The sequence below is a fragment of the Symphalangus syndactylus genome, chromosome 22 (assembly GCF_028878055.3).
Source record: "Symphalangus syndactylus isolate Jambi chromosome 22, NHGRI_mSymSyn1-v2.1_pri, whole genome shotgun sequence".
Taxonomy (NCBI): Eukaryota; Metazoa; Chordata; class Mammalia; order Primates; family Hylobatidae; genus Symphalangus; species Symphalangus syndactylus.
Genome location: NC_072444.2, coordinates 60420619 through 60445742, shown reverse-complemented (window position 1 = coordinate 60445742; position 25124 = coordinate 60420619). Strand labels below are relative to the sequence as shown.

Sequence of the window (25124 nt, the reverse complement as noted above, 5' to 3'; positions counted from 1 at the left end):
TGGGACTACAGGCGCCCGCCACCACACCCGGCTAATTTTTTGTATTTTTAGTAGAGATGGGGTTTCACCATGGTCTCGATCTCCTGACCTTGTGATCCGCCCACCTCGGCCTCCCAAAGTGCTGGGATTACAAGCGTGAGCCACCACGCCCAGCCGTTTCATCACTTATTCTAATAATTATAACATACAACACAGTAACTGGCTGAAAAGTATATAATTTTGAATTATATTCTCTAAAGAGCAGAACATTAAAGATTACTAAAAGATTATTGGTCTTTTTCTAATGCAGTGCTTAGCAGAAAAGTACTCAATAGGCATTAACAGGCTAGCATTTGTTCCAATGAAAAAGAAAATAAAACTGGGATCTATATTGGTTAAAATTATTATAATCACAAGCAAAACTAGAAATACTCAGCTGGAAAGCACTAAAAACAAAAAAACCCACATCATTCTCCTAATCCAATCAAAGATAAGAACCTTATTATTGCCTATGTAAGACAGAATCATTAATAAAATAATTGTTAACATAAAATAAAGGATCATTTAATTACAGGTATGCCTCACATTATGTACATTTGCTTAATAAAATTTACATCTTGAACTGTTCAAGTTGCTCATGATTTCCTCTGAACTTTTGTTTAAACAAAGAAATTTCAGACTGCTGGACATGAACCGTTACAGAGTGACACCTAGAGAAGTGGCATTGTAGGTTAGGTTCCTCATCTAATTATTCAGACAAAAGCAAGAGTGGGTACAGAGTTCTGATAGTGTCAAAAGTATAGTTTGAAGACTGCCAAGTTTGAGAAAGAAAAATCCAATGATCTGGAAAAGAGGGAGAAGGCTGAGGATTAGGAAGGAGAAGTAGATTCCTAGAGAATGAAAAGTATCAACAGGTTTCAAAAATGCTGCAAGAAGAGTATTTCCGGTATCCCGACTCCAACTTGGCTACCACATAAATTATTCTTTCTTCATTAAAAAGTATATTTCAGTATATTAGAATTACAAAAAATTCTTCCTGTGATACATCTGAATTTAACCTGGAAAGTAGAGGAAAACAGTATATCTTTTATAGGAATTTACGTCAATATTGTGGGAAAGCCTCTATTTTGTAAAGTAAGAAATGCCAATAGTAAGTGATACCAAACAACAAAATAAATATCCAGATCTCAACACAGATTTAAAAAAACAAACACTACCATTCTGCTTTGTTAAAGGACTGCACTGTTGCAATATTATCCCATTTCTTCCAGCATTTTCAGAGGAAAGCACAATCAATTCTGCAAGCTGAGAGAACTAGGACAATATAAATTGATGGTTCAGGCACTTCCCTGGAGAGCTCCAAAGAATATTCTATCTTAACTCTCTTTCACTTTAACCGAGAAGAGAGCAGGAACGAAATGCAGTGCTCAGCAGAGAAGTACTGAACAGGCATTAACAGGCTAATTTTATTTTATATAGGTGATCCGAACTAGCATTTGTTCTAAAGGAAAGCATTCTTAATAAGACAGAAATAATCAGAAAAATTACAAAAAGAATTAAAGAAATGCTTACAATACCCATGAATCTAAGGTTATTTCACTTAATAGTACCTATTAATTTTTTTTCCAGACTGCGCTTGTACAATAGAAGCACTGTGAAGGTAGTTTTTTTTTTTTTTTTTTAAAGATGAGCCATTCTACTAAATTTTACTAAAGCCAAATTTATTTGTAACTAGGCATCTACAAGGCCAAATTGTTAAAACCTCAAGCTTATAATCTTGGGCTTCTGTCTGTGGCACTATTTTAGTAGGCGGGCAAGTTCAACTAAAGCTAGCCCCATGGGTGTATTTGGAAGGAGATGCAGTTGCCATCACACTTGATTATCCCTTCTCATCTATCATCCCCTCTTCTCTCACTCCTGTGCCTGAAATAAACATATACATATACAAAAACCAATTCTAACAAAAACAGCCACACAGAGTTTGCTCACAGCTATTTAAAGAACTATTCCATGGAAGAGTCTATACAACTCAAGGAAATCTGTGGGTACTTACCAGATATATTTGGCTCCAGATTTCAGTGGCGGCAGGTTAATGGAGAAGGGAAAAGGGAAATAGGTGGATTTGTAGGTATTATACAATGTCTGAATCTATGCTGAATCACATAATACATACTAAGAAATGATCACAGAATCAATGAAAAAACAAGAATAGCCAGAGCCACTACCTAGTAATTTACAAATACAAAATTCCTATTACTTGGATTGAAAGTTGTCAATAAAGAAATTGACTTTGTGCCTAGAGTCCCTATTTGACATAGCTGACTCTCCTATCAATAAGCCCCCTCACCTGCTTACCCAGTAGTGCTGACTTTTCCTTGCTTGCCTTTTACACCCTAGTTACTCTTAAATTTGTGCCTTCAAATTCTGTCAACAGTCTGCGCACGTTGAAGACTGTTTATCCCAACAAGTTTCTTCCACAGGGTCGTTCATCAGGATCCTACCACAGTCTGCTGGTAATAAAGCTTAATCAACTTGGAACCATATGATTCTGGGTTATCTGGAAAGCTAAGACTAAAGATATAATGCACTGATAATCTTTGAAGTTATCAAATGGTTGTAAAACTAAAAGTATAGTTTCATAGAATCATTTTGCTTCCCACAGGTATGCAACAACATCATCGATGGAAAAAAAAAAATTAAATTATATCGTTGGTAAGAACCGAGACCAAGTAGCTTCAAATGCATTTAGGTGTATTAGGTCCATTTGATGTCATGCTTTCATATATAACAATATCCCTAAAAAGTTGTGTAGCAATAGGGAGAGACATATTTGACTTCTGCTAATGAGTTTGGTATGCTTAAAACATTAAGCTAATTTTTAGATAAGCTCAAAACCAAACTGAATTTGTCATCCAAATCTACTTTGGAAAAGAAATAAGCAATAGCTTTCACAAATTTTTAATAGGTAAATTATATTAGGCCAAAGCTGTCACTTAAATTCAAATCCCTATTTCTGAGTATGATGCATGATTTAAAGGTATTACAATTAATGAAAAATATAAACAAATGTTAACACCTTCATACAGCATTAAAAAAAAGCAAAAAAGCAGTGGAAACCTGAGTAAAAAGAAGCCAGGAAGCAGCTGAAAAAGAGACCGGTTCACTGTGAGAAATGTAAACCTCTCAGACAGTGCTACGGCCCCGAATCCAACAGCTCAGGAACAAGGCCAATTATTGCAAAATATTAAATGTATATGGTGAAGCTACAAACTTTTCAAGAGTCATAAGAATAATAACAGCTACACAGAAAACAGCTAGGGCTCTGTAAACCTAAAATCTTCACTATACTTACTACCTGCAGAAAAAGTTTCTTTATAGTATACCACACTTCTTATATGCAGTGTACTTTACAGTATTCAAAGCATACATTTTATGATAAAGGTTTAAAGTAATAAATCTTTATTAGTGAAACTGGTAAGTAATCTGATCTTTTGAAATAGTTGCTTTCATTGACTCCAGTTATTGACAGTTGGTTGCCAAGCTGTTACAAACCCATTCTCTATTATTCTACCTTTCTGAACTAGAAATGACTCACGAGACACAAAGAATCATGGAGTTTTAGAGTACACAGAGGCTTCAATAGACAATACAGTAAAACTTCCATACTTTGCAAATGAGTCCAACTGAAACTCAGTGGCTTTAAGTGATATGCCTAACACCAGTTACAAATGACTAAGGGCCATCAGGATTCTGACTTTTATTTTGTTGTTCTTTCCCATTATATAGTGCATTGTCTAGAAAGTCTTATGTGTGTAGCCAGGGTTTCTTCTGTTTCTGTTGATAGGGGTTTACTCAACCTTGTTTTGAAAGAATAGTTCAGTAGTTTCACATTCATAACAAAAGACTAGTACATTCACTTCCCCAGCAGTAATGTTAGTCCTGATTTCAACTGTCCACTGGCACATGTGGATAAAAGACCTAGAGAATTTTATCCTTATGATATTTCCCCAACCTCCTTCCTACCCACCAAAGGAAAAATAATGAAAGATCCTGTATTTCTACTGCCCATACCCTATCTGGTCTAAAAATACTTTGCTCAGTTGGGTTTGTTAATTTAGGGCAAAATTTCTTTAAGTTCAAATACAAACATTTAAACATTACTTGTGCCAGAGTGAAAAAAAAATTGCTCCGAATCTACTAGTGTTTTCATTATTTGGTTGAATATTAGTTTCACCCTTTTATGTAATAAAAAAAAAAAACATGCTTCTTGACACTTTGTGGGGTAAGTGTTGTTTGTCAAGAAATAAAAATATGAGATATTAAAAATTATTTCTCATTTTTAATCAGATTGGGATAGTAGAATGTAGAGAGGTAAGAAAGTAAAAACCAAAAGGAAACCCAGAAGTATGTTTCCATATAAAAATGTAAATTATGAGACAGTAATTGCTATATATCTGTAAAAAAACTAAAAAAAACAATAAACTGTCTTGTTAATTTCCCAGTACATTTTACTTTTCTACACTAGGGCACATACAAACATAAATGCACACTTTTCTGTTAAGCTTTTTTTTTTTTTTTGAGACGGAGTCTCACTCTGTTGCCCAGGCTGGAGTGCAGTGGTGCCATCTCAGCTCACTGGAACCTCCGCCTCCCAGGTTCAAACGATTCTCCTGCCTCAGCCTCCAGAGCAGCTGGTATTACAGGTGTGTGCCACCATGCCCGGCTAATTGTTTTTGTATTTTTAAAGTAGACACAGGGTTTCACAATGTTGGCCAGGCTGGTCTCAAACTCCTGACCTCAGGTGATCCACCTGCCTCGGCCTCCCAGAGTAGTGGGATTACAGGCATGAGCCACCATGCCTGGCCTTCTGCAAGTTTTGACATAAAAATTAACGATGAGCTAACTATAAAAAATTCTTTAGATTATAACTTTTAAAAAAGAGTTCAAGTCCCCACTAATTCTATGAAAAGGTTCAATACAATTACCAATACAATAGTTGGCACTGGCCCTGCTGAACTTTTCTTTAAAGGAAAATTTTCTATGATACTTATTAGCATAACAAAATTCCTTTCCCTTTTAGATAAGAATGCTTTGAGGATTTATTCCTTTCATTCTTCAAACTGAATGAGTCAACTAACTTAAGCTGTAAGTTAAGAGGACACTATATAAAACAGCTGAAAGGACAAGTCTAGTTTTTATAAAGTGTTATATTATGACTGACTCATAAGAGTCAAACACAATGTCAAACATTTTTCAAAGACATGATTCTCTTTTTTGTGTCTGTAGCACTATCCAGATGCAACCTGATTTATTGTTTCCTCCTTCTTATCATAACTAGCATCAGAGAAAACCCCACAGTTAAAAATATCACCAATGATAAACACATGCTATCTGTCACACAGATGTTTTCACCCCCAATCAGGCATATTTAGTTGAATTCTATTAAATGTTTTTTTTTTTTGCAGAGAGGCATTTGTACTAGCACACTAGTTCCAATCTGTGATTGAAAGTGATTTTGTAGGCAGTTTGACCATGGAGAGGGATAAACATTTTGCCATGTTGAAGAACAAAATTAGTAAGCTAACACAAACACAGAACAAAGGATTTTTGCTCGCCTTATTAATAGAGTGTACTAATGAATTAAGTTAATTACTCACACACAAGGATATTTAAATGAGTAGCATGAAGGTACATTTCTTTATTATGGCATCAGCTACAGTCTGTGTTATAATTTTGGAAGAAAAAAATCAAGAAAAAACAATATGAAAATTCTATTACTTGAGGTCCAGAAAAATTCAGAAAATTGTTTCTGAATAAAACACCAATGTATATAAAGCTAATGAGCAGTCCCACAACCAATGTTCCCACGAATAGAGAATAACTTTTGATACCTTTTGAAATTATATCATATACTAGTTTACATTATTTGATGTGGACTGTATTATTAAATTTTAGGTAGCTTGGAACTGAAATTATAACTTGGCTAAAAATGACCAATGTTTGTATTCAACATTCTTTGGAAGAACATTTGTCACACGTACAATACAAGGCTAGTAACATACTAAAAAGGGGAGAACCTGTAAACTAACCACGAGACAACTACTAAGGGTAACAGATTAAGGACCTGGAAGTTATCCCACGTGGCTACGCTAAGCATGAACTATATCTAGCCAAGAAAGTTAGTGAGTCACAATGATCACTGAAGACTGCAACAGTAAAGAGAAGTGTAACTACTATTCATCAGATGGGCCAGTGCAGAGATGCTTCTCCTAAACTGGTGGTAACCCTGAAGAGTTTCACACAATATCAAGAGCAGTAGATAGCCTCAGTGGAGGTGGAGGTTATGGGTTCCTCAGTGAGTCACACTCACATAGTCTGGGAGCCTCCAATAGTGATAAGCAGTTAAGAAAGCTCTAAAGAAACCAGTGATAAAATTCTACTTCAACTCCTAGAGTTATAAAAGGCTGAATAAATACCTTATTAAACATCTGGGAAGTACACATCTAGGTGAGAAGCATATAGAGAAATGAGTTCATTAAAAAATCAGTAAGATAGTTTTATACCCTGAGATCAAAATTGTTTTCACTGAATGCTTGAAGAAAATCTGCAAAGTGCTAAAACAAAAACAATGCTGAGTTTTAATAAATTTCATTTAAGTGGACTTAGATTGTATTTGGTTTAAAAATACTTTTCACTATCAATCAATAAACTGAAAAGCAAAACACAGAAAATAATGCTAAGTACATCATTTCTTCTAAAGGCATGCCTACTAAGAGATCAAAATATCATCCCTAGACTAGGGTTCTCAATCCAAGTTAGGTGGTTTTGATCTTTGCTTCTGGTTAGCCATTCATAAGTCATCTTGCCTTGCCTTGCCTCTCTTTTGCTGTTACCATAGGTGATTTATCAGGCTGCAAAGACAGTTTCAATCTCAATGGCAGTGAGAGATGGCAGCCACTTAACAAACTGCTTAAGATATTCCCAGTACAGCTCCCAACCCTTTAGCATGTAGACCTGACACTGTGGTATTTTCCAGAGGATGCTAAGATTTGCTCACTGTATTAATCTCATTGGTTTGCAAACTCACATGTATGAACATATTCGAGATCCTGAGAGACTGAGTAGGTACTATCTTAAGAGCAATACCGAAATAGAAGATGGAAAAAAGCATGGCTCAGAAGTTATGACATAAGAAACACAACTCACCTGTCTGCTGCGCAGGTTGTGGCAGTGGCTGGTTTAGATGTGAATTGTAATGAACAGAAGGGACTGGGCGATACTGAGGTTGGCTGGAGTGATAGTGGCCTGGAGCGCAATAACAGGCTGGCATCTAGGATCATAAATATTGCGGGAAAAAAATCAATTTTACTTGCATTACATATGTTTTTCTGTGAGGAAGATCAGAGCTTAATGAGTAATAGTTCTTTTTAGCACTAATCATTGGAAAACTGATTTTTCTTAAATTTAACTGAAATTAAAAAAAATTCAAACATACAGTATGCATAAAAAGATAACTAATGTGTCATCAATCATATTTAGGTTTTAATCTTTTTTGCCATATTTGCTTCAGCTCTCTCTCTTACAAAACCAACATTACCGAATTAGCTAAAGACTCACCCAATTTCCTTTACTCTAACTTCCGTAGAAGCCATTATTCTGTAGTTGGTGATTTTACTATATAGTATATATCTATTTACTATATATCTATTATCCATACATACATGTATTATTATTTTATTTATTTTTAGGTTTTGTTTTTTTTTTTTTTGAGGTGGAGTCTCGTTCTGTCGCCCAGGTTGGAGTGTAGTGCTGCGATCTTGGCTCACTGCAACCTCTGCCTCCCAGGTTCAAACGATTCTCCTGCCTCAGCCTCCTGAGTAGCTGAGATTATAGGCATGTGCCACCATACCCAGCTAATTTTTGTGTTTTCAGTAGAGATGGGGTTTTACCATGTTGGCCAGGCTGGTCTCAAACTCCTGACCTCAAGTGATCTGCCCACCTCAGCCTCCCAAAGTGCTGGGATCATAGGCATGAGCCACTGTGCCCGGGTATTTTAAAAATCCAAATGTCCAAAATCTGAAATGCTCCAAAATCTTTAACTTTCTGAGTACCAACATGATGCCAAAAGCATCATGTCATGTCAGTACTCAAAAAGAAACTCCATACCTGACCTCATGTGACAGGTTACAGTCAAAACTTTACGTCATGCATGAAATTATTTAAAATATTGCTTATATTACCTTAAGACTATGTGTATAAGATGTATATGAAACACAAGTGAACTTGGTTTTAGACTTTGGGCCCTATCCCAAGATATCTCATTGTATATATGCGAATATTCCAAAATCCAAAAAAAAAAACAAAAAACAAATTCTGAAACTTCTGGTCCAGGCTTTTCAAATAAGGGAAACTCAACTACATATAACTTCATGAAACTTATTTTGCAATTCATATTGTTTTTGAGACATCTTTCTTTATTGAAACATATACAGCTAGCTCATTCAATTTAACTGCTAAACAACATTCATTGTATAAACTATTTTAACCACTCCCACATTAATGCACAGTTGTACTGGTTCCATTCTTTAATTTTTCTGATACAGTCATGTATCGCAAAGTGACATTTCGGTCAATGATAGATTGCATATATGATGGTGGCCCCCTAAGATTATAAAGGAGCTGCAAAATTCCTATCATCCAGTTATGTCATAGCACAATACATCACTCACATGTCTGTAGCCCTACTGCGCTAGCAGTTTAAAAGTATAGCAGACAGTATATAAATAAGACTTGGTAATGATAATAAATGGCTGTTATTGGTTTATGTATTTACTATGTTTTTAACTATTATTTCAGAATGTAGTCCTTCTGGGCCGGGTATAGCGGCTCACACCTGTAATCCCAGCACTTTGGGAGGCTGAGGCAAGAGGATCACTTGAGCCCAGGAGTTTGAAATCTGGCTGGGCCACATAGTGACACCCTATCACTACTGAAAATTAAAAAATTAGCTAGGTGTGGTGGCGCACACGCCTGTAGCCCTGGATACTCAGGGGCTGAGGTCGGGGATTACTTGAACCCAGGAGGTCACAGCTGCAGTGAGCAGTGATTGCACCACTGCATTCCAGCCTGAGTGACAGAGGCAAGAGCCTGTCTTAAAAAAAAAAAGAATGTAGTCCTGCTACTTATTAAAAACTACAAAACAGATTCAGGGCCAGGGGCAGGGGCTCACACCTGTAATCCTAGCACTTTGGGGAGGCTCAGGTGGGTGGATCACTTGAGCTCAAGAGTTTGAGACCAGTCTGGGTGACATGGTGAAACCCTGTCTCTACAAAAAATACAAAAATTAGCCAGGTGTGATGCACTTGTCTGTAGTCCCAGCTACTTGGGGGGCTGAAGTGGGAGAATTGCTTGAATCTGAGAGGTCAAGGCTTCAGTGAGCCAAGATCATGCCATTGCATTCTAGCCTGGGTGACAAAGTGAGACTCTGTCTCAAAAAAAAACCAAAAACCAAAAAACAACTCCAAACCAAACACAAACACACACACACACACACACACACAGACTCAGGTAGGTCTTTCGGGAGGTATTTCAGAAGAAGGCATCATCATCATAGGAGATGACAGCTCCACATAGGAGATGACAGCTCCACATAGGAGATGACAGCTCCATGTGTGTTACTGCCTCTGAAGACCTTCTAGAGGGACAGGATGTGGAGGTGGAAGACAATGATGCTGAAGATCCTGAACTGCGTAGGCCTAGGCTAATACGCATGTTTGCAACTTAGTTTTTAATAAAAAAAATTAAAAAGAAAGAAAATTTAAAAATTCATAAAAGAAAAGCTTTAGAATAAGGATATAAAGAAAATACTTCTGTACAGCTATACCGTGTATTTGTGTTTTAAGCTAAGTTTTATTACATAAGAATAAAGTGAAAAGAATTAAAAAGTTTATAAAGTTACTGTAAGCTAAAGTTAGTTTATTATTGAAGAAAGAAAAATGTATTAAATAAATTAAGTATAGCCTAAGTGAAGAGTGTTTATGAAGTCTACAGTAGTAAAACGTCCCAGGCCTTCACATTCACTCACCACTCACTGACTCACCTAGAACAACTTACATTCCTACAAGCTACATACATGGTTAAGTACACTATATCGGTGTACCATTTAAAACAATCTTTTGGCCGGGCACAGTTGCTCACACCTGTTAATCCCAGCACTTCTGAAGGCCGAGGCGGGCAGATCATGAGGTCAAGAGTTTGAGATCAGCCTGGCCAACAAAGTGAAACCTTATCTCTACTAAACATACAAAATATTAGCTGGGTGTGGTGGCACGTGCCTTGTAGTCTCAGGTACTTGGGGGCTGAGGCAGAAGAATCACTTGAACCAGGGAGGCGGAGGTTGTGGTGAGCTGAGATCGTACCATTGAACTCCAGCCTGGCGGCAGAGCGAGACTCCGTCTCAAAAAAAAACAAAAAAACAAAAAAACAAAAAAACAAAAAACCCAAAAAACTTTTATATCATATTTTTACTGTACCTTTTCTATGTTTACATACATTTAGATACACTAATACTTACCATTGTGATATAATTGCCTACAGTATTTAGTACAGTAACATGCTACATAGGTTTGTAGCTTGTAGGCTATACCATATAACCTAGGTGTGTAGAGGGCTACACCATCTAGGTGTGTGTAAATAACTTTGCGACATTCACACAATGACAAAACCCACTAGAGATGCATTTCTCAGAATGTATCTCTATCCTTAAATGATGCATGACCATATTTCTAATGCAAATTAAAATGCCATCAAGACTATCTTGATTTATTTTTCCTTCCAGAGCTATTAGTATTAGTTATGAAGTTCTCTTAATCTGACCTAGTTTGGGGTGAAGAATAAATACCTAATCCAGTATTACATAAGTATGTGGTAAGTTAACTTTAACAGTGTCATGGGCTCACTCACATTCTGCTCTTCTGATTGGGTTATCTGTAAAAAGAACAGAGATCTGTGGAGATCTTAAAGAGTGCTCATCTCATCTGAAAACCAGCCAGGCATAACATTCCTAGGTTAGTTTTTAGCCAAGAATCTCTCAAGTTTACTGTAGATCTCCTGTCTTTGAAGCATTAAAATAGACACAATACATATGGGATCCCTTAACTGTTCCTGGAGGTATCAGAAAGTAATCTAAATCCTGAGTTTAGGTATTTTCCTTTAATTAAAAAAGGTATCTTTTTTTTTTGAGACAGAGTCTCACTCTGTCTCCCAGGCTGGAGTGAAGTGGCGCAATCTCAGCTTACTGCAACCTCCACCTTCCAGGTTCAAGCAATTCTCCTGCCTCAGTCTCCTGAGTAGCTGGGATTACAGGTGCCTGCCACCACACCTGGCTAATTTTTTTTTTTTTTTTGGTATTTTTAGTAGAGATGGGATTTCACCATGTTGGCCAGGCTGGTTTCGAACTCCTGACCTCAAGTGATCCGCACATCTCAGCCTCCCAAAGTGCTAGGATTATAGGCTTGAGCCACTGTGCCTAGCCAATATCGCTCCCTTTTTTTAATTGAAATGGAGTCTCACTCTGTGGCCCAGAAGTGCAGTGGCACGATCTCAGCTCACTGCAACCTCTGCTGCCCGGGTTCAAGCAATTCTTGTGCCTCAACCTCCCAAGGTAGCTGGGATTATAGGCACCCGCCACCAGGTCTGGCTAATTTTTTTTTGTATTTTTAGTAGAGATGGGGGTTTCGCCACATTGGCCAGGCTGGTCTTGAACTCCTGACCTCAAGTGATCCGCCTGCCTCGGCCTCCCAAAGTGCTGGGATTACAGGTGTGAGCCACTGTGCCTGGCTGCCAGTATCTCTTTTAAGGCAAAAATTATTAACACTATTTTTGGTATATAATATATAGAGATGCAATGTATATGGCAACAACAGCAAAAGGATGGAAAGAATGTAAATGGAATTATACTGTTATAAGGCTGCTACATTTTACTTGAAATTTCAATATTAACTTGAAGTAGATTTTGATAAGGTAAAGGTGCATAACACATTCCCTAGAAAAACACACACATTCAGAAAATTCAAGGGAAGGTACCTAAAAAGACAATACTCAAGAAAGTGAACTAAAGTGCTCAGCTCGGCAGCATATATACTAAAATTGGAACAATACAGAGATTAGCATGGCCCCTGCACAAGGATGACACGGAAATTCGTAAAGCATTCAATATTATTAAAAAAAAAGTTCAAATAATATAAAATGCAGGAAAGTAGAATAAAATACAGATAGGGCAAATAAAAAAAATAATGTGGCATACCTGAATCTAACCATGTCAAAAATATATTAAATTTAAAGGGTCTAATGACACTCCAATCACTGTACAAAGAGGCAGAACCCAACTAATAACCATAAATGAAAGACACTTTAAATATAGGGGTTGCAAGTAAGATAGAAAAAGATACACCATTTAAATGTTACTCAAAAGAATGACACTATAATGTCAGATAAAATAGGTTTCAAGAAATACTATTAGAGACAGAGAAAAACGTTATATATGAGTCAATGTATCAGGAAGACATGATAAATATAAATTGTTTAATATAGCTTCAAATACTATAAAAAACTGATAGAACTTAAAAGGGAGATAGACAAATCCCAAAACAATAGAATATGAAATCAATGATGACCAGAGTAAATGAAAAAACATCCCATGCTCATTTAAGACTGGAAAACTTAATATTGTTAATATGGCAATAATATCAAAGAGACCTACATATTCCACGCAATACCTATCAACACTCCAAAGGTCTTTTTTGCAGAAACAGAAAAGCCCATTCTCAAATTCATATGGAATTGCAAGGAGCCTGAATACTAAAAACAATTTTGAAAAAGAGTAGAGTAGGCCGGGCGCGGTGGCTCAACGCCTGTAATCACAGCCCTTTGGGAGGCCGAGGCAGGCGGATCACGAGGTCAGATCGAGACTACAGTGAAACCCCGTCTCTACTAAAAATACAAAAAATTAGCTGGGCGTGGTGGCGGGCACCTATAGTCCCAGCTACTAGGGAGGCTGAGGCAGAAGAATGGCATGAACCCGGGAGGCGGAGCTTGCAGTGAGCCGAGATCGCGCCACTGCACTCCAGCCACTGCACTCCAGCCCGGGCGACAGAGCAAGATTCCGTCTCAAAAACAACAACAACAACAACAACAACGAAAACAAAAAAAAAAAAAAAACAAGAAAAAGAAAAAGAACAGAGTAGGACTACTCACTCTTCCCATTTTTAAAAGTTACCACAAGGCCACAGCAATCAAAACAATGTAGTACTAGCAAAAGGATAGAAACACATAATGGGTAAGGTGAGAGCCCAGGAAAAAACCCTTACATTTATGGTCAATGGATATTCGACAAGGATTCCAAGGTTATTTAATGGGGAAAGAAAAGTATCTTCAACAAATAATGCTAGAATTACTAGATATATACTTGAAAAAGAATGAATATGAACTCTTGCCTCACGCCATATTCAAAAATTAACTCAAAATGGATAAATGACCTAGGAGCTAAAAACATAAAGCACTTAAAAGACAGGACAACAAATTCTTGGATATGACACTAAAAGCACAAGCAATAAAAGAAAAAATGGATAAAGTGAATTTTACCAAAATTAAAAAACTTTTGTCCATCAAAGAACATTATTAAGAAACTAAAAAGACAATTTTACAGAATGAGTGAATAATTGCATATCACTTATCTGACATGGGTCTAGTATCCAGAATACATAAAGAACTCTTAGCTCAATAACAAAAAGACAAATATATATACACACACACACACACACACACATTTAATATATATACACACATACTCCAAAAAACTGAAAACAGGTATTAAAAAAATACATGTACCTACATATTCAAAACAGCACTATTTACAGAAACAAAAGATGAAAACATTCCAAATTTTGGCCAGGTGCGGTGGCTCATGCCTGTAATCCCAGCACTTTGGGAGGCCGAGGTGGGCGGATCACTTGAGGTCAGGAGTTCGAGACCAGCCTGGCCAACATGGTGAAACCGTCTCTACTAAAAATACAAAAATTAGTTGGGTGTGGTGGCTCACGCCTGTAATCCCAGCTACTCGGGAGGCTGAGGCAGGAGAATCACTTGAACCCGGCAGGTGGAGGTTACAGTGAGCTGAGATTGCACCACTGCATTCCAGCCTGAGCAACAAAAAGAGACTCTGTCTCAACAACAAGGACAACAACAACAACAACAACAACAAAAAACATTCCAAATTTCAACAACAACAACAACAACAACAAAAAACATTCCAAATTTCAACTAATGGATAAAAAGGTAAAGTATGAATAGTGTGAACAGATTTTTAAGTGTGAATACATTTTAAGTATGAATAGTGTGCCACTGTGTGTGTGTGTGTGTGCAGGCCTATGCTACAATGTAGATGAACTTTGAAAATATTATGTTAAGTGAATGAAGTCAGACACAAAAGGTAACATGTCACCTGATTCCATCAATATGAAGTATTCAGAATAGGTAAAACCATAGGAGACAGAAGCAGATTGGTGGTTGCCAGGGGCTGGGAAATGGGGGAATAAGTAGCAACTGCCTAACAGGTATGGGGTTTCTTTTTTGGAGTGATGAAAATGTTTTGGAACCAAACAGAAGTGGTGGTTGTACAACACTGTGAATATGTACTAAATGCAACTAAAATGTTCACATAAAAATGGTTAAATGATTCATTCTATATTATGTGAATTTCAATAAAAAAATCAAAATGCCTTGCCCCACAAAAGAACCCTGAACAAAAAACCACATAACACTAAAATATTAGAACACAAATTCTCGGCTCACTGCAACCTCCGCCTACCGGGTTCAAATAATTCTCCTGCCTCACGCTACCGAGTAGCCAGGATTACAGGTGCGCACCACCACGCCCAGCTAATTTTTGTATTTTTATTAGAGATGGGGTTTCACCATGTTGGCAAAGCTGGTCTCAAACTCCTGACCTCAAGTGATATGCCCCCCTTGGCCTCCCAAAGTACTGGGGTTACAGGCATAAGCCACTGTGTCTGGCCCAAAACTTTGAAATCTTAAGGAGTAAGCTCTCTGACCACATGTAATTAAAATAGAAATCAATAACAAAAGGTATTTAAAAAGCCCCTAAATATTTGGAAATTAAATACTTCTAAGTAAGTCATGGGTCATAAAAAGTCCTCTCAAAAGAGAAAACATTTTAAACTAAATAATAACTAACATACTACATATCCAAATTTGTGGATAGCACCAAAATGGTGCTTAGAAATTTGCAGCATCAAAAAAAAAAGATAAAAAGAAATTTATAGCATTAAAAACTTCTATTAGAAGAAAAATCTAAAATCACTGAAAATAAAATCATAAAAATTAATGAAACCTTTGTTTTTTTTTGAGATGGAGTCTCGCTCTGTTGCCCAGGCTGGAGTGCAGTGGCTCAATCTCAGCTCATTCCAACCTTCATGTCCCGGGTTCAAGTGATTCTCCTGCCTCAGCCTCCCCAGTAGTTGGGATTACAGGCGTGCACCACCACGCCCAGCTAATTTTTGTATTTTCAGTAGAGAAGGGGTTTTGCCATGTTGGCCAGGATGGTCACGAACTCCTGACCTCAAGTGATCCGCCTGCCTCAGCCTCCCAAAGGGCTGGGATTGCAAGCGTGAGCCACCCACCACGTTTGGCCCATTTTTTTTTTTTTTTTTTAAACAACATCAAAAGACTTGATAAATCATCTGGCTAAATTAATAAAAAACAAAAAAGAGAGAGCAAAATTACCAATATCAAGAAATAAAAAGGGGATACCACTAAGATCCTAAAAATATTAAAAGCATAAGGGGATATTAAGAATAATTTTATGACAACAAATATGAAACATGAAATGGAAACAAAGTATGAAATTTAGTCCAAAGAGAAAAAGAGAACTGGAATCGTTTTATATCTACTAAGAAATTAAATTTGTAATTTAAAAACCTTCCCTGCAAAAAATCTCCAGCTATAGATGAATTCATTGGTGAATTCTGGCAAACATGTGAGAAGAAATAACATCAATCCTACATAAACACCTTCAGAAAATAAAGGAGGAGGGAACAATGCCCAACTCATTTTAAGGCTAGTACCACCCGGATACTACAACCAAAAATACTACAAGCAAACTGCAGACCAATATCCTTCATGAACATAGATGCAAAAATCTTTACCAAATATTAGCAAACTGAATCCCACAATATATAAGAAGGATACTACATCATAACCAAGTGGGGTCTGTTTCAGAAATTAAAAGTTAGTTAAACATTCAAAAGTTTCGCCACGTTGCCCAGGCTGGTCTCCAACTCTTAGGCTCGAGCCCAGCCTTGGGAGTCGGCCTCAGCCTCACAAAGCGCTGGGATTACAGGCGTGAGCCACTGTGCCCAGCCTTACCATTTTATTTTTACAGCGGATTTACACTTTATTGTGTTTCCCTTAGGTTAGTTTTTTAGAAACCCATACCTCTCAGTCAGAAAAAAAACCCCTCAAAGCTCACATACTTTACCAACCAATTGGAGCATTTACCTGTCATATGGTTGCTTAGCATGTGCATGAAAATCTCCAGAGGAGGAAAGATGAGTATATGCTTTGCTTATATACTCTCACAAATTCTCTTCATGAGAATGTAAAAATAAGTTCTTTGAAGTTAAAACTGATCTTAAGTGAGAGGTTTCCACAAGAAAGAAAAGGTTAAAAAGCAATATACCTGTGGTGATGGCTGCTGAATATATCCCTGCTGCTGGAGCACAGGCTGGCTGACAGGATGACCAGAGGCAGAATATCCAGCAGTAGGGACTGGCTGCCCAGGTGGTAGGGGAGGAGGAGGAGGAGGTGGTGGTGGTGGTGGAGGAGGATGTGGTGGAGGGGCTGCTGTCATGATATAACCAGACTGCTGTGGAGACTGAAGAACCACAGTGGACTGGAACATGGCGGCATGAGGGTCAGAACCATCAGCAGATGGCTGGCGAGCAAGACTCATGTGGCTAAACTGAGACCCAAGGTTATCCTGCTAAAAAAGGAAGAAGTCAAAAATTAGTAAGCCTTCTACACATAGGCCAAACTTATCAAAGAAAAATACTTCCTATTTTTAAATAAGGTGCAATAGTACACATTATGGAAAGTATATATATCAACAACAGCAATGATGTAACAGGGTGAAGCGTCAAAAAAATGACAACTCTATTGTTGAGTATTACAATGCTATCATCATAATTTAAAAAATATATCTAATGGGGATGTACAGCATGCAGAAAAGAGTAGGGTACAACATTTCACATTAAAAAATGAAGACATTTATTTAAATGAACATGAAAGCAACATTAGAATGTAGAAGTGAAATTGGCCAAGTTCATATTATACAATTAATATTTTCTGAAAGGACTTCAAAGACCAAGCAATGAGCAAGGTACTAATTAGTATTTGCTTTTAACTATCTCCCCTCTTCCTAGAAGGCAAAATTCAAATTCTATGCATTTTTGTATCCCTAACCATGAAAATTACTTGCAGAAATTAAATACATAAAATCCAACTACACAGTCCTTTCTCTAATCTTTCAAAAATAATTTGGCCACACATTCCATTCTTTCCTTGTGTTTTTCAGTCTGTTCTGGAAGTCAGATAATTTGACAAATGTAATTCAAATGATAGTTTCCTATGCTTTTGGTAAATGGTGCCCTACCAAGACAAGGGTTATGATTTATGTGCTATCTGACAAACAGTTCTCTAATTCAACAGGATAAGGACCAGCTCTTATTGTTCCAGAAAAATATCACTGAAATGATGATATAGGGTTAAAATGCTCCCTGTTCCCAAGAAACCACAGACTGGCAACAACATATACCACATTTTGTTAAAAGGTCAACACTGAGAAAAATGACTTACAAAATTGTGGCAATTGAGTCATCATATCAAAGTTGACATGTCTGCAGTTTCTAGATCTGCTGGATTTTCCAAAGTAAATTAAGGCTATGGAGAAGATAAAGGACTGAAAGGAGACACCTGATTTAATGATTGAAAATACATAGTTTTTCTCTTCCCAAACTGTCACTCTGACACTCTTAACACGATTAGCCTAATTCAGTGAATGGTGTCAAAAGGAAAAAAATGTACCTATGAACTGTAATTCCAATGTTATATGATCAAATATTTTTAACAGAAGTACCATAACTGTATACCACTCTCAGAGTCACCTTGGAAAAAAGTCATTTTCTTATTCCAATAAAAATTGGGGCATACTTTGGATTGAAGAAAGTATTATTATTTTACAGTCACAGATTAAATATCCAGAAATCTTCTTAGAAAATATACTTAGAAGTCCTGGCAACTACCCTAAGAACTGGTACTGGGTCTACTGGACCTACAGTGTTGGGGAGAAAATAGAATGCCTAAACCCAGATGAAAGCTGCCATCCCAGGGCAGCACAGATCCTGCACTGGCCTCAATGAGAAAGTTGCTAAAACATCTTAGGACTAGAATAATCAACCTGAAAATTCTTTCGTTATGAAAAGCAGGAAAAGGTTAAACAATCACCATAATAAGCCACTATAACCAATATTTTATGGAACAGAATAAACTATTTCTAGTATGAATTAGAAATACTTTTTTTAGATACATGTGTAAACCTGACTCAAAAAAAAATCACAAAAGATCATATTACATTAATGACACTCTTGAGCATTCATCACACATCCACCCACAGAAACAACGCAGGAGGTGAATAGAGATATAGTACCACGGAGTATTGCTGGGTGGGTGAGACTGGCAGGAGCGGGGATGGGTAAGGGGCTGTAGAGTACTGAACAGGCTGTGAAGAGGACTGCAGAGGACGAACAGGCTAAAGAATAACAGGTTGGCAAACAATGTTAATGTCAGAATAAAACGTTAGAAGAATTGCATAAAACGGAAATTTACACTTTTTTGGCAATAGCTTTAACTACATTTATAAAGTCATTTAAAATATAACAACATAGGAAACAACAAAAACAATACAAAGTGAAGAAACTCTAATATAGTAAAACTCTCAAAAACATGTACGCCTGAATTTATTACATTAGGAGAATAATATTTGGCAATAAAATATTTCTTTATTATAGATTAATGGGAACAGGTGATTTAGGCATTTTGAATCCTATTATTTAACCAAGACCCCTGGGTTAAGTCAGTAAAAGCAAAACTACTTCTCGTTATTTCCTGGTTTTATGAAAGGGCTGCCCTATTTTGCAGTATAACGCTAAATTATAAATGAAAAACTTCATTCTTACTATCAGACAGTAATAACTTACACAATAACTATTCCAATTACCCTACTGATAAGGTAAAATTAAGCAGTCTTTTGGGACCAAAGCCCCTAACTTTTAGCAATTTTATAAGAAAAATGCACTGGGTAAAAAAATATATCCCAGCACTTTGGGAGGCTGAGGCAGGCGGATCACGAGGTCAGGAGATCGAGACCATCCTGGCTAACACGGTGAAACCCCGTCTCTACTGAAAATACAAAAAATTAGCCGGGCGTGGTGGTGGGCGCCTGTAGCCCAGCTACTCGGGAGGCTGAGGCAGGAGAATGGCATGAACCTGGGAGGTGGAGCTTGCAGTGAGCTGAGATGGCGCCACTGCCCTCCAGCCTAGGCACGAGAGGGAGATTCCGTCTCAAAAAAAAAAAAATATATACATATATATATATATATAGTGGGAACTATTAAGAATAATAGCCTAAGGAACAACACATATATACATACAGACACATGCACACACACACAAACACATCTCTTTTATATAAGGAAGATAAACACTTTCTTTGTAATTAAACACATTTCTATTAAGACAGTACATGTTAGGAGCTGAGACACTAGTTACTTAAAATCTCTGGCCATTAATGAAATACTCCTGAGTTTCAGGAAAAAAAGGGTTTTATGTTCCCAGGGGCACTCAAGAACAGGTGTTTTTTTAAAAAAAGTTGTAATCACTTTTCAATCTTGGGAATACAGCTGGTCATCCACAAACTAAAATTGCATCTGTTTAATTTTCTCATATTTATACTGTTTATTACAAAAATGGTAATATACATATTGGCTTAAAGACTATAGCAACCCACTTTACAGAAGGCAATTAGACTAAGGTAAATTAAGTGACTTGTAGACAGCCACATAAGCAAGTAGATGAGGAACCCAGGGAATCCTACTTGATAAAAACTCTTAGTTAAAATGTATATTCATGCATCTCCTTCTGAACAATATCTCTGAATATTGTCTTCAGAGACAATACTTTAAAAATGTTAGATAAACTAATGGAATTAAGATTGTTCAGGCAATAATTTAGACAACTTCTATGTCAACTAAGACAGACATTGTTTGTCTATGACATCATAGATAGATAACAGATAATGATTTGAGTTGCACTTTCACCACAAAATCAACACAATGGTTTCTAAAAAACAAAAGCTTAGATAAGCTTAAAATAAAGCAAAAAAAAAAAAAGCTATAATTAAAGCATTAAAAAATCTTTCAGTAAAAGCTGAAAGATCTATAAAGTAGCCTCTAGTTCCTCAGAAAACTCATGGATAGAAATAAGTGAGCTTCCTAACGGATAGTACATATTATACTACATGAGGTGCCATAGCTTTAGAACTCTCAAGAACAGGCTACTTGGTGTGTTACTAAGTCAGATAACCATTAAGACATAACTTTCAGAAGACTTGATCTCCTATGTGTCAGATGAAACAAAAGTTTCAGTCAGCTGGGGGATTAAGCAAAGTACTATGAGCACCAAGGGTATGAATTAACGTCTTCCTGAGTTTCAGAGAGTAATGAAAAAAACTGTGGGCTAGAAGATTGATTGATGAAAGTGAAATTCTGACACTATTTAGGGAAGAAAAAGCCTTAGCACATCCTTTTCCTACTCGAATTGCAACTGGCTGCAAAACAACATCCACCTAAAGTAATTGGTTTTATGTTAGGTCTAAGAAAAGTAGCCCTTCTGAAGGCTTTGGAAATCATAGCATTATTTTGTTTGGTTATTTGAAATCTCATTGATGAATTATTTCAGATTGTGCAAAAGGTATTTATTGAGAGTCAGTTTTCTTTGAGTCTCTGTTTCTGGATCTGATGATGCATTACCTGAACTTGGAGCAATGCTAGAAAAATAAGTTATGGAATTTGATGAATATCCCAAGAATTCAAATTATAGCTCATTAAAGCATCTGTTTCTAAACTAGGTGGCCTACATCTTCATTTAGAACTGTCTCTTATCACTAAATCAGACAAAGTTCTAAGAGATAATAATCTGAAATATATAATCACAGATAAATCCTAGAGTTTTTTAAAGTTGCTAGATTAACATTATTTCCACCGAAATTTAAATAAAAATGAAACCAAATGAAAATTAGTGTTTTAAAGCTCCTGGTGAAATACACAGCACTGCAAAGTCAACTACCTGACAGCATAATAAAGAGGAAACTCTTTGGGACCAAGCTGACTGAAGCCAAGGCAGAGAAAGCCAGGGAAGAAGTTTTATGCAAGCTCATTGTATGTAACCAAATGGGATTGGGAAGGGAATATGGGAGTCTGTGGAAATAGTTTTAGGCAATCTCTTCTACATACGTTAACTGATTTGTATGGTCTTAGAAGTATATCCAAAACCTGTAAGTTCTTCTTCTTTTTAAAAAACTGCCTTGCCCAGTATTGGGAGTCTTAATTGCCAGAAGTACAACTATTTTTTATGACTTTCACACCATTAAATAATGTGATTAAACTTGTATGTTCTTCAACCCTGCAATACAAACGATATCACTTGTGAGCAAAATTAATGAAATTTCTCCAGTTCAACTTTATCATCATACTTCTTCTTCTTCTTCTTTTTTTTTTAAGGGATACTCACTTATTTATTTAATTTTTTTTTTTTTTTTGAGATGGAGTCTCGCCCTGTTACCCAGGCTGGATTGCAGTGGCCTAATCTCAGCTCACTGCAACCTCCCGGGTTCAAGTGATTCTCCTGCCTCAGCCTCCTGAGTAGCTGAGACTATAGGTGCACACCACCACGCCCAACTAATTTTTGTATTTTCAGTAGAGACGGGGGTTTCACCATTTGGGCCAGGCTGGGCTCGAACTCCTGACCTCAGGTGATCTGCCTGCCTCGGCCTCCTAAAGTGCTGGGACTACAGGTGTGAGCCAACGCGCCTGGCCCATCATACTTCTTTCATACAAAATCACTCTGAATGTTTTCACCAATGGAATATTTAGAGTCTTGCAGGGAAAAAGAGGTATAACTAACTACATAAACTTTAATATGTTAAACAATCTTTAAAAGTTAGAATAGGAAGGGCGCGGTGGCTCATGCCTGTAATCCCAGCACTTTGGGAGGCCGAGGCGGGTGGATCACGAGGTCAGGAGATCGAGACCATTCTGACTAACACGGTGAAACCCAGTCTCTACTAAAAATACAAAAAATTTGCTGGGCGTGGTGGCAGCTGCCTGTAGTCCCAGCCACTCGGGAGGCTGAGGAAGGAGAATGGTGTGAACCCGGGAGGCGGAGCTTGCAGTGAGCCGAGATCACTTCACTGCACTCCAGCCTGGGTGACAGAGCGAGACTCCATCTCAAAAAAAAAAGTTAGAATAAAAATCAGAGTTCATACTGGTATAATCAAGTTCCCCAAAGATGGATAATACATCTGTAGGGGAAAAAGACTGAATGTGAAAATGAATGTGTAAATTCTAAACATTTTTACAAACTCAAAATATTACTGAGAGTACTTTTGGGAATTCTAACTCAGAACTGCTTTGTCTTTCATAGGGTAGGTAGAATGGATGAAGAGTACCTTGTAGAACCTGAGCAGCCTATCTCAGTTTCTTCTAACTGCTTAATCTGTGGAATCTTAAAACAACTCACTTTGCTCATTGGGCCAATGAACAATCACAGTTTTGTTTTTATTCCTCCTGTTGTCCATTTCTTGCTGTTGTGAAATAGGGATAAAATACTCACTAGACAGGCTCATAAGATTAAAACAATTCCCTTCTTTCCAATATATTTTCAGTATTTATCGGGGAAAAGCCTTTGAAGTTATCTCTCTTTTCCTATGAGTAGTGAGTGGAATATCACTGGTGGCAGAATATTAAAGTTCTAAGAGATACTTACTTAGGCTATCTCAATTATAATTGGCAAATTTAGTCCCAAATATGTAAAGACAAGTCAATTTAGCATTATGTAATCATGGATATGTGCACCTGTGAGAAAATGTGATTAGCTGCTGGTTGTTGAGGTGGGGCTGGCAGAGGTGGCTGTGGAGGTCCAGGCACTTGGGGTCTAACTGGTTGTTGAGTCATAGGAGGATTATACACAACTGGACTCCCATCTGGGTTTATGAAGGGCTGACCTGAAAAATTTAAAAAGAAGGAAAAAAAATAACTTAGAATACAGGTGGAAAATAGGTCCTTTTACTAGCAATTTACAAAGCATGTCCAAAATCCTTTAACCACAATTAAAAAAACCCCTAATATTTTGAAAACAAAGATTTCCTTAGGTTGGGAAATGCCTGCTCTGACATGAGGCTATTAATAGTCTTTATTTCCCTCACTTAGAGTAAATATTCAAATGTTTTACTGCATTTCTTATTATGGGGTACTGGCCCAGGCTGCTAGTGAGCTTAATTTAATTAATTAATTTATTATTATTTTCTTAGACGGAGTCTCACTCTGTTGCACAGGCTGGAGTACAGTGGCACAATCTCACCTCAGTGCAACCTCTGTCTCCTGGGTTCAAATGATTCTCCTGCCTCAGTCTCCCGAGTAGCTGGGATTACAGGCATGACACCACACAGGGCTAATATTTTATTTTTAGTAGAGATGGCATTTCCCCATGTTGGCCACGCTGGTCTCAAACTCCTGACCTCAGGTGATCCATCCGCCTCGACCTCCCAAAGTAATCCTAGCCTTATTTCATAATATGTAGTATTTTCTGAAAAACTCTGAATTACGAAACGCATTTAGCCTAAGAAATTCAGTTAAAGGATCGGGGTCCTATAAGGCTATATTTCAGTTCAAAGAGAAAATGCTTGGCTTCAGGATATTGGAAAGTTATTTATTAGGAGGTAGGAAATATCTAATTTTTAGGCCACATTACATATATTTCACTAATAAAATTAGAACTGGATGAAAAACTAAAATAATTAATAGCTTCATGCTTCCAATTGTAAACTTGATGGTACTGTCCTTATTTTACAACCTCTTTTTTTTTTTTTTTTTTTTTTTTTGAGACAGTCTCACTCTGTTGCCCGGCCCAGGCTGGACTGCAGTGGCGCGATCTCAGCTCACTGCAACCTCAACCTCCTCCGGGTTCAAGCAATTCTCCTGCCTCAGCCCCCAGACTGGCTGGGATTATAGGCACCTGCCACCACGCCTGGCTAATTTTTATATTTTTAGTAGAGATAGGGTTTCACCATGTTGGCCATGCTGGTCTTGAACTCCTGACCTCACATGATCCATCCACCTTGGTCTCCTAAAGTGGTGGGATTACAGGTGTGAGCCACTGCACCTGGCTTCTCTACACATACATTCTAAACAACTTTTTTTTTTTTTTGGCGCCCAGGCTGGAGTGCAGTGGCGCGATCTCGGCTCACTGCAAGCTCCGCCTCCCGGGTTCACGCCATTCTCCTGCCTCAGCCTCTCCGAGTAGCTGGGACTACAGGCGTCTGCCACCACGCCCGGCTAACTTTTTGTATTTTTTAGTAGAGACGGGGTTTCACTGTGGTCTCGATCTCCTGACCTCGTGATCCGCCCGCCTCGGCCTCCCAAAGTGCTGGGATTACAAGCGTGAACCACTGCGCCCGGCCTCTAAACAACTTTTTCTTATTACAAAAAGTAACATTTGTATTTTAAGAAAATAACAGAGACAAAAAAGAAAATAAATTCCCCATAATCTCTGTGTGTGTGTGATTTCACTTTTAAGTTCAGGGGCACATGTGCAGGTTTGTTATACAGGTAAACTTGTGTTATGGTGGCTTATTATACAAATTATTTTGTTGCCGATTAGTTATTTTTCCTGATCCTCTCCTTCCCCCCACCCTCCACCCTCCGATAAGCCCCAGTGTGTATTGTTTCCCTCTTATG

The 25124-nt window shown here is 37.5% G+C and overlaps 1 protein-coding gene and 1 non-coding gene across 30 annotated transcripts in view; one reads left to right on the top strand and one right to left on the bottom strand.

Moving 5' to 3' along the window:
- Positions 1-25124, bottom strand: part of R3HDM1 (R3H domain containing 1) — a 198406-nt gene that overhangs the window by 59678 nt on the left and 113604 nt on the right. For 12 of the 29 annotated variants that reach the window (XM_055261992.1, XM_063630992.1, XM_063630978.1 and 9 more), the window contains 4 exons: positions 23244-23392; positions 18761-18862; positions 16736-17038; positions 7186-7309 (listed from right to left, as the gene is read on the bottom strand). In XM_055261992.1, coding sequence (XP_055117967.1) covers positions 7186-7309; positions 16736-17038; positions 18761-18862; positions 23244-23392 — 678 coding nt within the window. The remainder of the gene's footprint in view (positions 1-7185; positions 7310-16735; positions 17039-18760; positions 18863-23243; positions 23393-25124) is intronic. The other 17 variants (XM_063630995.1, XM_055262002.2, XM_055261998.1 and 14 more) reach the window with 2 other exon arrangements.
- Positions 12097-12200, top strand: LOC129472815 (U6 spliceosomal RNA). Its single transcript, XR_008654086.1, has one exon. It is a non-coding gene; the product is annotated as a U6 spliceosomal RNA (small nuclear RNA).